Source organism: Cydia fagiglandana, chromosome 18 (genome assembly GCF_963556715.1).
Source record: "Cydia fagiglandana chromosome 18, ilCydFagi1.1, whole genome shotgun sequence".
Classification (NCBI taxonomy): Eukaryota; Metazoa; Arthropoda; class Insecta; order Lepidoptera; family Tortricidae; genus Cydia; species Cydia fagiglandana.
Genome location: NC_085949.1, coordinates 5,905,665 through 5,922,500, shown reverse-complemented (window position 1 = coordinate 5,922,500; position 16,836 = coordinate 5,905,665). Strand labels below are relative to the sequence as shown.

General features: G+C 38.4%; 1 protein-coding gene across 2 annotated transcripts in view; it reads right to left on the bottom strand.

Moving 5' to 3' along the window:
* LOC134673306 (uncharacterized) overlaps positions 1-16,836 on the bottom strand; it is a 53,344-nt gene that overhangs the window by 6,742 nt on the left and 29,766 nt on the right. For both annotated transcript variants that reach the window (XM_063531271.1, XM_063531270.1), the window contains exons 2-7: positions 4,012-4,173; positions 2,973-3,248; positions 2,700-2,777; positions 2,134-2,267; positions 1,244-1,340; positions 148-198 (exon numbers count right to left, since the gene is read on the bottom strand). In XM_063531271.1, coding sequence (XP_063387341.1) covers positions 148-198; positions 1,244-1,340; positions 2,134-2,267; positions 2,700-2,777; positions 2,973-3,248; positions 4,012-4,173 — 798 coding nt within the window. The remainder of the gene's footprint in view (positions 1-147; positions 199-1,243; positions 1,341-2,133; positions 2,268-2,699; positions 2,778-2,972; positions 3,249-4,011; positions 4,174-16,836) is intronic.

The following is a 16,836-nucleotide window of genomic DNA, read 5'->3' as shown; positions in this document are numbered from 1 at the left end:
TGGAAGGTCAGATGGCAATCGCTTTCGTAAAAACTAGTGCCAATGTCAATTCTTGGGACTAGTTGTCAAGCGGACCCCAGGCTCCCATGAGCCGTGGCAAAATGCCGGGATAACGCGAGGAAGAAGAAGGAGTTAGTTGCTACTTACAGTTTTTGGACCTCTGCTTGCCATAGAGCCCTGGGTCTTGCTCTCCGATGCCTAGACGACACAAATAACACACCAATATATATTTGATAACATTCATACATTCAGTGATAGGTCAGCCAAAATCTTGAATTACGTAAGCGTGAAATACATCGTTGGTATTTAACACGTTCCCTGTGCATGCATCATATGTGTAGCATTTTAGGGTACAGATGATACGTGCATGCACCACAAATGACGCACGACCCCATATAAACTTCAAGCATTGCCAAAATTTACACGTGTCGTGTGAGCTAGGTCTTTTTTATTTGCATGCACATACTGGCTATGAACCTTTTGACAAAAAACATGTTGCACGTGAGAACTCAATTTCTGGTTCCTAGGCACACAGGGAACGTGTTAATTAGGCAAATATTTAAAAAAATATGGAGTTAGGCAGTTCACTGTTTCCATATCATACGAACTTTAAAGAAGTTTGTCAACTGACGTGCATAATCCATAAGTTATAAGCACTTTTACATCAGTATTGATATTTTGAATATTGTTTAATTTCACTTGTGCATTTTAAAAGATGTTTGTGATGTTGAGTTATTGATTGACTTGACATTGACGCGTGTTTCGTATTATTTTTAAACTTCAGCCAGTCAAAAGCAAAGTCACCATTGCAATCCATGAAAAGGTTTATTGTGACTATTGGAACTTTAGTTTTGCTCATCGACTTACTGCCGCAGATGAAAACGAGTAGAGTCGGACCCGGACCACGCTTAGTTTTCATACCATAGGGTATGTGCATTCTTAATACTGCCAAGTTTATGCAGAGTCTATTGTGTCATGTGCTGCGTTGTATTCAAATACATGTATTGTAGACTCTGTGCGGAAAAAGACGGGTCGTGGACTGTACCTATGGGGCCCAATACATACATTCCAGGACTCTTCTCTTTCCGCACAGATTCTTTAAGCCGACCACTGACTATCAGGCCGCCGGACGATATCGGCCTGTCAGTTAGAACAAAAATTTGACAGCTCCGAACAACTGACAGGCCGATACCGTCCGGCGGACTGTTAATCAGTGGGCCCCTTAATTATAGTAAATGCTTACATTTCCACTGGGGGTTCTCCTGGGGGGAGCGGCGGGCGCGGCAGCCGGTTTTGGTTTGGTGGCGGTGGTGGACGGGGTTGTTTTTGTCGTCGGGCTCCTGTCAATGTGATACAAGTATTTTTTATATGGAGAGTTCAATTATACTGAAAAATAAGCTGTCGAAAACGAAATCAGACGTAAAAAATAATTGTTCGTATCTGAGTATCTCTTGCACGGATATGATGGTCGTCCTTGTCTACGTGACAGCGTGATAAAACGGTATCCGTCATTTTATATATACCAGGGGCATTTTATATAATATATTGGAGACCCAAACTTTTTTAGTATCCGAAGGCCATATTGCGCCTCAGAAACTTTCACGCGGGCCATAGTCGGTTTTTGCGCCGGGGGAGGGTGTCTGGTTGCTGTTGTTAGGCACAGTTCCACTCTCAATGAATTCTGAACCCCTGGGTCTGGCTCCCGCGGGCCGGACAGTGGGCACTCACTTTGGGTGTCGGCGGGTCGGATTGGAACGCGTCACGGGCCGGGGTTTGGAGCACCTGTTCTATGCCAAGGTGTTTAAGAGTGACAGTTATTTTATCACGTGGATAAAGCCATCCATAATACGCCGGCTGATGTGACACCCCATCGGCCACCTTATCCCGATAAAATTGAAGATGGCCGATGGGGTCGAAAAGTGCTCGAGTGGAGACCACGGACTAGCAAGCGCAGCGTAGGACGTCCACCCACAAGATGGACGGACGATCTTGTTAAGGCCGCCGGAAGACGCTGGATGCGGGTCGCTTCCAACCGGTACGAATGGAGGTCCAAGGGGGAGGCCTATGTTCAGCAGTGGACGTCTTATGGCTGAGATGATGATGATGTGACACTGGGTAGGGGGTTAGTCTTACCTCCTAGGAGGCCGGGCGGGCGGCTCGTCACGCGGAGTGACCGGCGCCAGCGCCTCGGGGAACGTCTCGTCCTCCAACATGTTGCCGCCCCCGTCTAATTCATCCACTTCGTGTACCAGTCCGTTGCTTATCAGCTGAAAACATACTTAAATTCAACATATGTCTATCCGAACTCAACTTGCTAAGTTCATGATTAGATGTCTATTTGACTCGACACAAATAAACCTATTTAACAATATTTAATTTTAGGGTCAACCTGGGTAAATGCGTCACTTGAGGTAAATGTGTCTTTTGAACGTTTCTTCTAAATGGAACATTTTTGAACTATTACAACCCTCCCTATTCGAAGTGTGGTCACTGAACTTCTAGTGTAGACGGCTATAATAGTTATATTAATATGTTGCGTTTGGAAGATATCTTCAAAAGACGCATTTACTCCAAGAGACGCATTTATTGCGCGCGTTGACCCTATATCGTAAATAATTCTACGTTAAAGAATATGAAGTAAACATATAGAAAGTATATGACAGTCAGGCTCTTGCCTGACAGACTGAATGGAAACTTACAGCCTCCTTCACAGCATTAAGGTCTGGCTGGTGGTTGTGGTTGAGGTCCCCTGATCTGTTTACAATCTCTTCAGTTTTCTGAAAAGAAAATTAAAATATATACCTACGTCGTGTATGTGGGCAAAGTTTGTATCTGTGAAGGATCTTCGCAAAGGTATCTATTTTGAGCCTATTGAGCATGCATGCGAGACTTAAAATAAAGAAACACACATTAACGATATGAAAAATATTAATGAGTTTCTAGATAGGTAAACTACTTAACTAAAAACTTACTACGTGATGTTTCTTCATACTCTGCGAGCTGATGCTCGTATGCGCCATATTCTTCTTCTCTGTCACCCGATTGGTTGTCCTCGTGCCATTCTGCCTGTGCTCCGTCCCGTTCTGGACGTTCTGAACCCTGGTACTGGACACTTTGGCAAACCCGTTGGGCAGGGGTTTGCGCGAGCGCTCGGTGTTCTGAATTGGTTGGAGGGGGTAGCTCTTGTCGATGCCTTTGGTTCGTCGCTCCTCGAACATTTGACGGACCTGGAAGATCATTAGTTGATGCTCATATGTTACTATGGTAAAAACAATCGGGAATGTATTGAAATGCAAGTTGAAAGGACAATAGACTGAACACATAGGATAAACATTCGATATTTCAGAAAAGAAATAGAAACCATGATCCATAGGGTGCAACTTTTGGTAAAAGACACCCTGTTAACTAAGACCATTGGAAAAACTTAAAAACTATAAATTACATCCTACGCGACTGCGCCAAATATGCCTTATTTAGGTCTGCTAATAAATACATCGAGCATATGCATCGAGTCAAGCATCGTAAATTCTAGAATATGGAACTGATGCAAGACAGGGAGACACGTAACATGGCGAAAGTATCTTACAAGGGTTTTCTCTTATGTAAGTATAATAATATTTACGAGTATGTTACCTTGCTGGCGGCGTGTGTGTTACAGGTGGCTGGTGGGCTGGACAGACTCTCGCTCGGCGATCGGTGCACGAGACTATCGCTGGGCGAGTGCCACATGCGAGGCAACGCGGGCGCCTGTCGTGCCTCGTACAGAGACACTATCAGCTCTCCCTCCTGCATCTGTTGGAGTGTACTAGTTACCTTGTCGGGCTGATGTGTTACGAGTGGCTGTGGTGGGCTGGACAGACTCTCGCTCGGCGACCGGTGCACGAGACTATCGCTGGGCGAGTGCCACACGCGAGGCAACGCGCGCGCCTGTCGTGCCTCGTACAGAGGCACTATCAGCTCTCCCTCCTGCATCTGTTTGAGTGTACTAGTTACCTTTCCGGGCTGTGTTACGAGTGGCTGTGGTGGGCTGGACAGACTCTCGCTCGGTGATCGCCGCACGAGACTATCGCTGGGCGAGTGCCGCACGCGTGTTAGTGCTCGCGCCTGCTGCGCTTCGTACAGTGACGCTATCTTCAGCTCTCGCTCCTGCATCTGCTTTTGTTGGAAACGCGCCTGAAACAAAGAAAGCCATATTTTTAGACAATCCGCCTGATGGTAAAAACAGTATCGAGCAACTCCAGAGCTGTCACATGCGTGTTGCTGGCCCATTAAATATCTAATGTCACATAGATTTACTTTAACATTACAGCGATCTTTCTTTCTAAGCTTTTTTATGTCTTTCCAAGTATGTACCTATAAATATACTTGGAAAGCTTAAAATGCGGAATAATTATTGGTTATGAATAATCTTTTAGTTTAATACGCGCATCCGGCCGACGTAGTGCTTTGTTAAAATTGATGAAGTTAATGCTCTTAAATCCTAAAATCCGTATCAGAAACAGGAAAGACGAATTACAGTCTAATGGACTTACACACGCACGGGCACTTATCCAGATCGTTACTTGTAGACTCTTTACGAAAATTTATACATACAGTGGGTTTGCTAACGACAACCCATCAAAATAAGTCTTGGAGAGAAATGTTAGTTTTTGAGGGCGACCGCTAGATGGCGCGGGTGCATGGACCGGGCACACGCACGCGGGTGCTATTGTAGATAAAATCCTCGCATACGTCTGCGCAAGTTATAGCAGTTAGCGTTGCTCATACTATTTTTCGTTAACTCACTCACACGCTCCGTACAACCGCGCTAGCTAGCGGACGCCCTGATCGGTAACTTTCGTTGCAAACTAATCAGGAAGTACCTAATAGTCTGCAAAACGCCCCCGTCGTTTATGACCTTGTCGGTCAGAAGCGAGAACAATGCTCATTGCTTAGTATCTATTGACAGTGACAGGACAAATAATTTGCCGGCAGCTGCGTGGGTGGCGAAAGGCTCCTTCTACGGCTAATCGCCGGTAATAGACTTGTCTGTTTTGTTTATAAGGACGTTTGTTTTGTAAGCTATGTTTAATGTCTAATGTGCTACGTGAAAATATTTTAATATGACGACTTGTCACTATTTTATCTCTGGCTAAACAATATATGTAAGGTTGGTATGTAGCTGTAGGTAGCATTTGTTTTATTTATTTGCTCCCTTGCCAGTAAAAAAATAAATTATGTCCTGTTATCCTTCCAACTGTGTATGAACTAGATTAACTATTACTTATTTTAATTTATTAAAAAATATTGATAGGTTAGTGTTAGAATATTTTTGAGTAGGTACAAATAAATAATAGCGAAATACCAACGTTTCGATTATCAAAGTGGGCGAAATAAAGTATATATTGAATCGATGTCCATTGTTCAGAATGGAAAACGTTTATCTATAAGTGTTTCCTATTAAGGCTTTATGGACAGAATGTGTTAGCTTGTTTGATAAAATAATCGATTTCGGGTTACTGACCGGAGTTATCTACACAAATGTTTAAGCACGTGACGATGCCCACAATTCTTTTTCATTGATAGGTATCTATGTAAGTTGTTTGGTGCTTTATGCAAGTTAATATCTATAATTTTGTATCAATAACTAATTTTGTTTTGTTTTTGTTTTGTTGTATCATTTTGTGCAAGGGATAATGTTACAAGGGTCTGCATGAAAACCAGCGTTGTATCTAGCTAATAGGAGGTAAGCCCATAACGGGTAGCCCGCCTAAACCGGGTAAGCTTGTTAGTGTGCGGCGTATAACAACTGTCAGTGAGAATGTACGGGTGTAATGAGGTAGCGTGACTGTCGTCCAATCACAGGCAGTCGGCTTCCCGCTGTAAGGTAAGATGAAAAATTGTTTTTTTAATGGTTTTACTAAAAAATACAGCAATTTTGTAACTTTTAATACACACATATTGTGTGACACATATTGGCTTAAGTTTTGTGTTATGAATTTGCGGGGAATGGGCTTCTAAATTTCGAAAACACGTGGTTTTCTTGTAATTTGTTTTGATGTTATGTCGGTTGAAAATTAAAACGTGCATTTTGGGCATAACGGGTAAGGGTAAAACGGGTAGATACCCGATTTGCCCTAGTATTCTAGTATGCTTGTGTTATAACTGGTTGGTTTGTATGAAGCTTTGATTAACTTGTAAAGCTTTGATTAACCAGTAAAAGAAGCACAAAGAGAAATAGAAAATAAGAAGAAACCTACTAATACTAAGCTTAAGGCAGTGAAGAAAAATTTTAACAAACCCAGCACCAACAAGAATGAATGCGGCGAAAAGAAGAAAAGTGGTGAGAAGAAGAAGTCGAAGAATGAAAATGCTTCGTGTAGCTATACCAATAAACGGCAGGTAAGACGCAAACATGGTCCAAAACAGAGCAAAGAGAACGAAACTGAATACGCTTGCTTAGTCTGTGCTGAGCTATATACCCCATCCACCTCTAGAGGATTGGATCAGGTGTGATGATTGTAATATGTGGGCTCATGAAGCGTGTACTTCTTATTCTGGCAGAGGCAATTATTACTGCGATCCATGTCAAGAATGATTTAGAGATTTTTTTATTTTTTTTATTTTGGTAATTATGTTCCAAAGATAATTTGTACTTTTAAGAGAAAGACTTAAAAAAGAGACTATTTAGTTATATAATAGGCTTAAATATGCAAATAGAAGTGATATTTTGTTACAAAAAAGTTACAAAACTTTAAAAATATGTTACATTTGTTGATTGATCTCATTAGTTATTCTTTACCCGTTTTGCCCAGACGATGTACCCGATTTAGGCCCCCCATAAGGGCAAAACGGGTATTTGGAAGGGTGTTCTATTTTGTGTTTTTCTAAGATTATTATAGAGAATGATTATGTTTGTTTTTATATTTTGTTTCTTTAATAGATGGACGTTTCTTTCAATAAAAATATTTGGTACATTTACGTTTATAGCAATGTTTTATTTCACATCTCCCTTAGCTTACCCGTTATGGGCTTACCTCCCCTACACTGCAACATTATGCTGAGGCAAGCTCCTATTTAATACTCATGAATATTTTTTCTCCCTTAGATGTGCAACTCAATTTCTTATTAAGTCTAAATTTTAAGATTTAAATATCTGTAAAAATGTGTTACAGTATTTGTTAACTCTGTCATTTCATGTGATGTTGAATAAAATTGTTTTATGTCTGTCTAAAATTTTCGTTTCTGATACTTACAAGTTTTTATCGCTCTCTGTATTATTCTATTAACAGGCAACTAATAATACTCATCTAGACAATTCTAACAAACCTAAACACAATTAGGTTGCCTTGTTTTATCACAGAGTTCCTATGGCCATCTCCTGTGTATCACCAGATAAGCACGATGGCACCAAGTAGGTATTGCATTGTCAACCGACTTACAATTTTTTTTTATACAAGCTTTCAGTTTCACCTGAAACCGGAAAGTGGGTCAAATTTTACTTGCAATATTTGATTACAGACAGACAACGGGACAGCTGTCCTGGCCGCGTAGCCAAGATGCCGATCGCTTACGCTCCGTAGCGATCGAAACGCATCTGTCACTGTCGCACCAATATGGAAGAGTGATAGAGAGACATAATGCTTTTCGTTGTCGAAGGGATAGCGATTGTAACCTTGGCTAGGCCGGCTGTTGTCTGTAATTAAAGATTGTAAAAAGACTAAAAAAGGTTAATCTTTCGCTAATCAAACGACAAATATCATCATCATCATCATCTCAGCCATAAGACGTCCATTGCTCAACATAGGCCTCCCCCTTGATGGGGGGTGAATGCCATAATCGCCACGCTTGGCAGGCGACAAATATAAAATCAATAAAATATAAAATTAAATATAATATGATGGGTCGGCTTAGGAGCAGTACCAACAGCATTCTGGATGTCACTGCAGAAAGGCCTGAAAATCCTATACTGGCGCATTGGATTCGCTAAGTTATAGGGTTTCTTAAATTTAGAATATAGTTTAGGTTATAGTAGTTATAGTTTAATATATGTACATACACTAGATGTAAAAATTAACATTAGTTCCTAAGTTATACTAACAAATATGGACGCAAATCTGAAATAAATATTTTCACTTCAATTCAATTAAATAAATTAGGTATCTATCACGTAAGATCCGTGTGACATGGATAGACATCCGATACTTGAATTCAATTTTAATTAGGTACACGCTGTTCGTAATTACAAAGTCATTCAATCGCGAATTCTCGCCCGCACGATCGCAGTTCTCATGACATGCTAATTGTGGCCCCGAGTCGTCAGTTAATTACCGGCCTTGTGCCAATCGTATTAAGTTTCATAATCGAGTTGCTAATGCGACAGGACGCGCTCTGAATAGCAACGTTTGGTAACCAGATTTGGTAGGCAATAACACCAAATTTATAGGAGTAGGTTTAAATAACACGTCGTAAAGTCTAGTTCACGTAGGTGCCTTCATAGTTTATGCACTGGGTAAATAACAGATCTGTTGCCTGTCAAATATCAAAAGTGCGACGTACAGTCAGCAGCAGAAGTTGCTAAGCGGGCCAGGTGTTCAAAATCATCTTGACGCGCCTTTATTGTTAATAGAATAAGAGCGTGTCAAGGTAATTTTGAACACCTCGGCCGCTTAGCAACTTCTGCTGCTGACTGTACGTGTGAAGAAATAATACCTACATAGGTACGTGATGCCGTCAATTATTTATTATTAAGTATTTCCAATATATCAGTTATATCACCCATCGTTTCTGCTGAATACAATTTTTCAAATTTTCCAGTCCGCTAAACTATTATTTTTAGTTTAATTTATTTTATTTTCTAATTTTCCAGGCACTGAACTAACTAAAGCATCAAGTTCTTGCTAATTACAAGCATTTGCCTTATCCCGCTATGTTTTGTATGTTTGTTTGTATATTTTGTTTCAAAAATGCAGAATCAGAATCAGAAATCAGAAATTTATTTGTATAACATAGGTAATAAATACAGGTGGTACTTTTTATACATTTCGATCACTATGTTTATCCACAAATGCGGATGTACAAATTTAATGTAATGCCTAACCTAAATAATAACATGCTGCGTGCATACTTTGACATTAATAATATTCTTACAAATATCACAATCAAACTTGCAAACAATACAAAATATTAGTTATTGAAAAAATTTTATCTATATCGTGTGATGTCATGAGGTCCTAACATATACAATTTATATAAAATGAAAATACGAGTACTTAATTATACTATTAAAGAAATGATATTACAGTAAAATGTGAGAAATAATTAAATATGGGGAAGGAATTCCATTTACAATATCAGTTATCTATGTCGTTTAGGAAATCATTGATTGAGTAATAACATTTACGAATTAGTAATTCTGTCAGCTTTTTTTTGAAATATTTTGTATCTAGCTTTAGAATGTCACTTGGTATCTTGTTATAGATAATAGGAGCCATTTTAAGAATGTTTTTATTGAACAGGGCTGTATTTCCTTTTGGCGCTCGTAACTTATGCTCATATTGTGTTCTGACTGGCAGCCTGCGCCCTTGAGATGCGAGTACAAATAGTTGAGGGTTACTTTTTACAAATAGAGCTATTTCTAGGATGTAAATCGAAGGAAAAGTTAAGAGCTTTAAATATTTGAAACCGGGAACACAACTTTCCCTGTATTTCAAGTTAAGTATTGCACGAATGCATTTTTTTTGCGCTATAAAAATATGTTCTGTATAACTAGAGTGACCCCAAAAAATTACCCCATAACGCAACTTGGATGCTACGAGGCCATGATAAGCACTTATTAAGGTTGTTCTACTTACAATTTTTGAGAGGTTTCGTAAAGCATATACTGCTTTGTTGACTGCTTTGCAAATTTCTATGCCTTGTTCTTTCCATTTTAAATTACTATCTATGGTAATGCCTAGGAATTTACAAACTTGAACCTCGTTGATATTGGTTCCTTCATAATTAATATTCATACAAGGTACTGAAACCACCTGCTTAAAGTGCATTATATTCGTTTTCTGGAGGTTTATAACTAAATTATTATTTTGAAGCCATCCAACAATATCACTTAGGACAGAATTTATGTCATTTTCATATTCATTTAAATTATCACATTTAATTATGGATGTACTATCGTCGGCAAAAAGTATCATGGGACATTCTACAGCAGTGGGAAAATCATTTATATAAATTAAGAAGAGTAGTGGCCCAAGTACACTACCCTGAGGGACTCCGTGTGTGCATTTCCTAATATCTGAAGTGTATTTTAATTCCTTCTTCCGATTTGTGCAAATATGGGCTATTTCTGTGTATTGCTGTCTATTACTTAAGTAGGATTTTATTAGATTTAGTACTTGCCCTCTAATTCCATATGCGTTAAGTTTTGAAAGCAGGATATTATGATCCACGTAATCAAATGCCTTCGTCATATCTGTATAGATTGCACATATTGGGGTCCTGTTGTCTACATTTTCAACAATTAATTTAAGTAAATCAAAAATTGCCATATTAATCGTTTTATTTTTTCGAAAGCCCTTTTGTTCTTCGCACAGTATATTGTATTTAGTTAAAAAATTGTACATTCGATCATAAATAACATTCTCAAAAATTTTAGAAAATATAGGGACTAGAGCTATCGGCCTGTAATTTTGACACAATTCTCTATCTCCTTTTTTATAAAGCGGTTTGATTATAACAGTTTTTAAACTGTTAGGATATTTACCAGCGTCTAACGTAAGGTTTATAATATGGCTTATATGTTCAGCTATGGAGTCTGCTACAAACTTTACTACTGAAGTATCGATCTCATCGTATCCCACATAGTATTTTTTAGTTTTTTAATTATATTTTGTACTTCTTTGGCTGAAGTGGGGTAAATGAACATTGAATGTATATTAGTAGGTATGTGACTCGAATACGGCATCTGGGTTGGGGATGCTTTAATTTGATCAATAAAATAATCGTTGAAAGCGTTGGCTATATCTCTAGGTTTATTAGCAACATGGTTTTCGTCTATTCGAACTGTACGTATAGGTTCTTTAGGGCACATCATTTTCGAACTATTAATTATTTGCCAGACGGCTTTATTTTTATTACGGGCTTTGCTTATTCGGTGATCATTTTGTGATTTTTTCGTTAACTTTACTATTTTTTTATATATCTTTGAGTAATTGTCAAGGATTAATTTATTGTCTGCAGTAGGGAAGAGTCTGTAGCGCCACAGTAAATTTCTTTGCTTTCGACTGCATATTTTAATTCCCTTTGAGACCCATTTAACTTTTTTGAAGCTTTTAAATAATACTTTCTTAAAAAGGGAAGCATAAATCATAAAACATTCGAAACGTTTGCAAAAATGAATCATATGCTGTATCTGGATCTTGTGTTTTATATATTTCAGAGAAAGACAACGCATCAAGGCAAGATTTAAATCTGTAAAGATTTGAGCTAGAAAAATCGCGTTTCATTACGGACCATGAATCGAGAATACATGTTTTTTTTTTGGGAACTTTTATTATCTGCGCTGTGTGATCTGACAACCCAAGGTCGAGTACTTCGCCATTACAGCCGGATTTATAGTTATGTGCTATGTTATCTATGCAGCTATTACCCAGAGGTCTAGTAGGTATTCTAAATTGTACCTCAAGGTTATAGTTAGCCAAAAAATGTTCAAAATCTTGTGCGATTTTATTTTCTCTGAGAATATCTATATTGAAATCTCCGCATAAAATTATTTTTTTTGTGGTATTGTTACACAATTTATTTAATATCAGCTCTAATTGTTCATAAAACATGTTTAAGTTAGAGGAATACGGTGGCCTATATGCACATATAATTATAACTTCATGCCTAACTAATTCTATAGCACAGCATTCAATTATTCCTGATATGGAATACTTAGCTACGTCAGGTCTTTCTTTGAATTGGCGATGGGACTGGACTAAAATACACGTGCCACCACGATTCATACTTTTTCTTGAATAGCAAGCAGCTATTTTAAAGTTTGGAAAAGACAATAAAGTTTCGTTACCAGACATCATAAAATGCTCGCTTATACATATTATATCGACGTTCATTTGTTTTGTTTTTAATTCTTCCAATTGGACCATCAATAAATCAGATTTATTTATGAGACCAGCAATGTTCTGATGTAAAATATGCAAATAATTATAATGGAAAAAACTTGTTATTAATATTCGAATCATCGCCATTTGTGATACTAATACCGGAGGATTCTGGTTGAGGTGAAGACGGACTTATTACATAATAATGTTCTATATCGCTAATTGTTTGTTCAAGTTGATTAAAGATTTCGCGCATGCCCCTATTATTTATCACACCCTTTGATTTGGAAAACATGTGATAATCATACGAAAGGTTGCGATTTGTGTCTATTAAATATGCGTATTGGTGCGTTTCATTATCGAGGTACAATAAATTATTAAAATTTTCTACGCGCCAATTGTACAGGACACTGGTTTCATTATACTTATAAGTAGGGGCACATAATATAACATTAGTGTGTGTAATTGATTGACATTTTTCCCTTATATAGTAAATGAGGTTAATGTGATCACTTGTTTGCATGAAATCTTCTTCGCCGATAAGTATTATGCAGTAGTCTTTTAGTGTGAAATTTGTGATTTTGTTATGAATATTTTCAGTCAAGTCTTTTATTCCACGACTTGGCATTAAATAGTGACAAATGTACGAATTTGTCGAGAGCGTTGAGTGAGCAATTGCAGATATTTTGTTTGTAGAGTTGCTGCTAATAATACTAATTTGTCTTTTATGCGATGTGTTAGACTCTGGCGTGGTCGCCTTTGGTGGCGAAAGCGGCGCAAGGTTGTCCTCTTCGGTTTCAGGATCTACATACATAAATATATCACGCGTCACCGCGTCACAAGAATACCTACATGTACCTATGTCATGTATTTTACACTATCAATTCTGAAAATTTGTCTGTTGAACTTACGTCCGTCACTTTAAAATATTTTTAATCACGTATCAACATAATCCCACCACGAGCCAAATAACATCACTCCATTATTTCCTGTCTAAACAAAGTGAAAGGACAACAAAACAACAACATAAACATGACAGTTGTTTTAACAGCGCCGCCAGCGTAGGAGGGAATCGATCGGAAGTGTGGTATGCTAATGGCCCAAGGTTGACGCCTAGTATAGGCTGTGCAAGTCTGCCAATTGTTACCGGCATGTCTCGATAGGTATGCATATATCACTTTGATACCTAGCTTCCAATTTGTTAGAATTCGAGAGTATTAAGAGCCCTTCAACGTGCACACTAGCGCCACAGCTAAATAATCGTGATTATTTAAATTTAACGAAAGATACTGAAAAAAGGGGGCCGCTACGGACTGTATTGTGTATTTAAGTACCTTTTGAATACATCAGACTAGTTTTTATGTTGCTGGATTCGTCAATCTATGCTTCCAAAGTTAAAACGGCCGTTTTTGTTTTGAGTTCCTTGATCGACGAAACCAGCAACATAAAAACTAGTCTGATGTATTCAAAAGGTACTTAAATACACAATACAGTCCGTAGCGGCCCCCTTTTTTCAATATCTTTCGTTAAATTTAAATAATCACGATTATTTAGCTGTGGCGCTAGTGTGCACGTTGAAGGGCTCTTAAGGGTTATGCACACCGGCTGCGTGTGCGTGACGTGCACGTGCGCGTGCGGCGTTGTAGTATACAGATCCTTATGAGAGACGGCACACCGCTTGCGTGACGTGTGCGTGTGCTGCTCCAACATTTTAGCGCACGCACACGCAAGCCGGTGTGGCTCGGCCTTTAAAGTCGGGTTACCCGTTACCAATAGTTCTGGGCTAAGAGATAAATATTTTTAAAACTAGCGTTGGTAAGAAAAACCGAATTGGTGCTTTTTAGGGTTCCGTACCTCAAAAGGAAAAAACGGAACCCTTATAGGATCACTCGTGCGTCTGTCTGTCTGTCCGTCAGTCACAGCCTATTTTCTCGGAAACTACTGGACCAATTAAGTTGAAATTTGGTACACATATGTAAATTAGTGACCCAAAGATGGACATATTTTATATAATTTTAAAATGCATAGGTTCGAAGTTATTTTAGAAAATAGCCAAAAAATGACCATCCCCCTTTATCTCCGAAACTACTGGGTCTAAAATTTTGAAAAAAATATTCAAAATTGTTCTTTACCTATAGACGACAGGAAAACCTATTAGAAATGTGCAGTCAAGCGTGAGTCGGACTTATGTACGGAACCCTAGAAACGCGAGTCCTACTCGCACTTGGCCGGTTTTCATTTATTAGGATCAATTATTTAGAATTTCATTAACGTAATTATTTCTTTAATCTAATAATTTCTTTATTAGCGGAAGCAGTTATAAAGTTGACCCAAAATTTTTTTATTAAGCTATGAGCTTCATCACATATGTTCCTTGAGTAATTCTAAGCATTTCAAGCCTGGGAGGCAATAAGAAATGTGTGTCTACTCGGATTTGTAATGGATTCAAACTTTCAACCCCTTTTTAACCCTGTTAGGGGATGAATTTTACAAAACGCTGAAATTACTTTTCCTGTCTTTTAATAATATCCCCAAATACAAAGATTCAAGTCCCGCGTTCGAAAATTTTTTTGATATCCATACAAACTTTCAACTCCTTTTTCACCACCTTAGGGGATGAATTTTCAAAAACGCTGAAATTAGTTTTCTTGTATTTTAATAATATATCGTTTTACGAAGTTTCAAATTCCTAGCTTAAAATAAAACTTGAACCCCATACAAACTTTCATCCCCTTTTTAACCCCCTTAGGGGTTGAATTTCTCAAAATCGCTTCTTATCTCTTGTACACTTTATAAATGTAATCTAGTGTGCAAATTTCAACTTTCTATCTTTTGTAGTTTCGGCTCCGCGTAGCAAAAATCTCCAACCAAATTTTTCACCTTTTTACGTTTTTCTTGTAAAATTACTATGAAATTGAAAAAACAAATATCAGCAATGAATTCTACGTCTTTGGTTTATACGAAAATGATACCAAAGTTGCCCTAGTACCCACCAGGATCAGAGTAGATTTTTTTTAAAGATGACGGATGGCGGCCGTCTTTGTACCCCACCCTCCCCCCCACTTCAGGCTAGAAATGCTTAGAATTACTCAAATATCAGATGTGATGAAGCTCATAGCTTAATAAAAATTTTTTGGGTCATGTATGGCAGCGTTACATAACTGACTCCAGTATATCTATGTTAAGGTAACTTAAGTAGGTAAGTACATACCTATGTAGTTTTAAATCTATATAAATTGCAGTAGGTAGGTAATTGCTGCATCACTATACCTATAGACGTTATGTATATTATCACATCATATCGTATCATATCATTGATATCGTTAAGTAGATAGCAAGGAAAATGAATCAAAATGTTTTTGAAACAACTTAGTAGGTGCAGGTACAGTCAAGGAATTTAAATTCCGACCCATTTCGTACTTTGTCACAGTGACAATCAATATGAAAGCCGCTAGAGACCTCATACGGTTGTCACTGTGACAAAGTACGAAATGGGTCGGAATTTAAATTCCTTGACTGTACCAGATTATCCGTTTATGTGGGTGAATGTGGGCTGATCAGCTAGATAAGTTTCCATTCAGTCTAGCCTTTATTTTGATCAAGTATTACCTTTAACTGCCCTGTGATTTGCATTGTAAGGTCGATGACAGTCTGACTCAGTAGCTCGGCCTACAGATGTGCCTTATTTGTGCTTTGGACCTTGCCGACGAGATTATGTAAATTCTGCAATATATCAGACATTCTAAATTTAGAGATTTTGTTTTATATATAAAAAAAACCGGTCAAGTGCGAGTCGGACTCGCGCACGAAGGGTTCCGTACCATAATGCAAAAAAAAAAACAAAAAAAAAAAGCAAAAAAAAAAACGGTCACCCATCCAAGTACTGACCACTCCCGACGTTGCTTAACTTTGGTCAAAAACCGGGCAAGTGCGAGTCGGACTCGCGCACGTAGGGTTCCGCACCACAATGCAAAAAAAAAAAAGCAAAAAAAACGGTCATCCATCCAAGTACTGACCCCGCCCGACGTTGCTTAACTTTGGTCAAAAATCACGTTTGTTGTATGGGAGCCCCATTTAAATCTTTAGTTTATTCCGGTTTTAGGATTTGTTGTTATAGCGGCAACAGAAATACATAATCTGTGAAAATTTCAACTGTCTAGCTATCACGGTTCGTGAGATACAGCCTGGTGACAGACGGACGGACGGACGGACGGACGGACGGACGGACGGACGGACGGACAGCGAAGTCTTAGTAATAGGGTCCCGTTTTACCCTTTGGGTACGGAACCCTAAAAATCACGTTTGTTGTATGGGAGCCCCATTTGAATCTTTATTTTATTCTGTTTTTAGTATTTGTTGTTCTAGCGGCAACAGAAATACATCATCTGTGAAAATTTCAACTGTCTAGCTATCACGGTTCGTGAGATACAGCCTGGTGACAGACGGACGGACGGACGGCGAAGTCTTAGTAATAGGGTCCCGTTTTACCCTTTGGGTACGGAGCCCTAAAAAGAATAAAAGATATTATAAACGTTATTGGAATCAATTTCTATTAGATTATCTGCAGAAGCCCTATATTTTCTCTACTAGCAGTAGTTTATGCTCAGCAAAAAATAAATGGTTTACATAAAACGAGTACGACAAAAGCGAGTGTGGATTCAAGCATGTTTATCCTTAAATGAAATCATACAATACATGAGTCACATTTAAACACGCGCCCAAGTTACGAGTGTGTAAAATAAGTTGTGATGTAAGT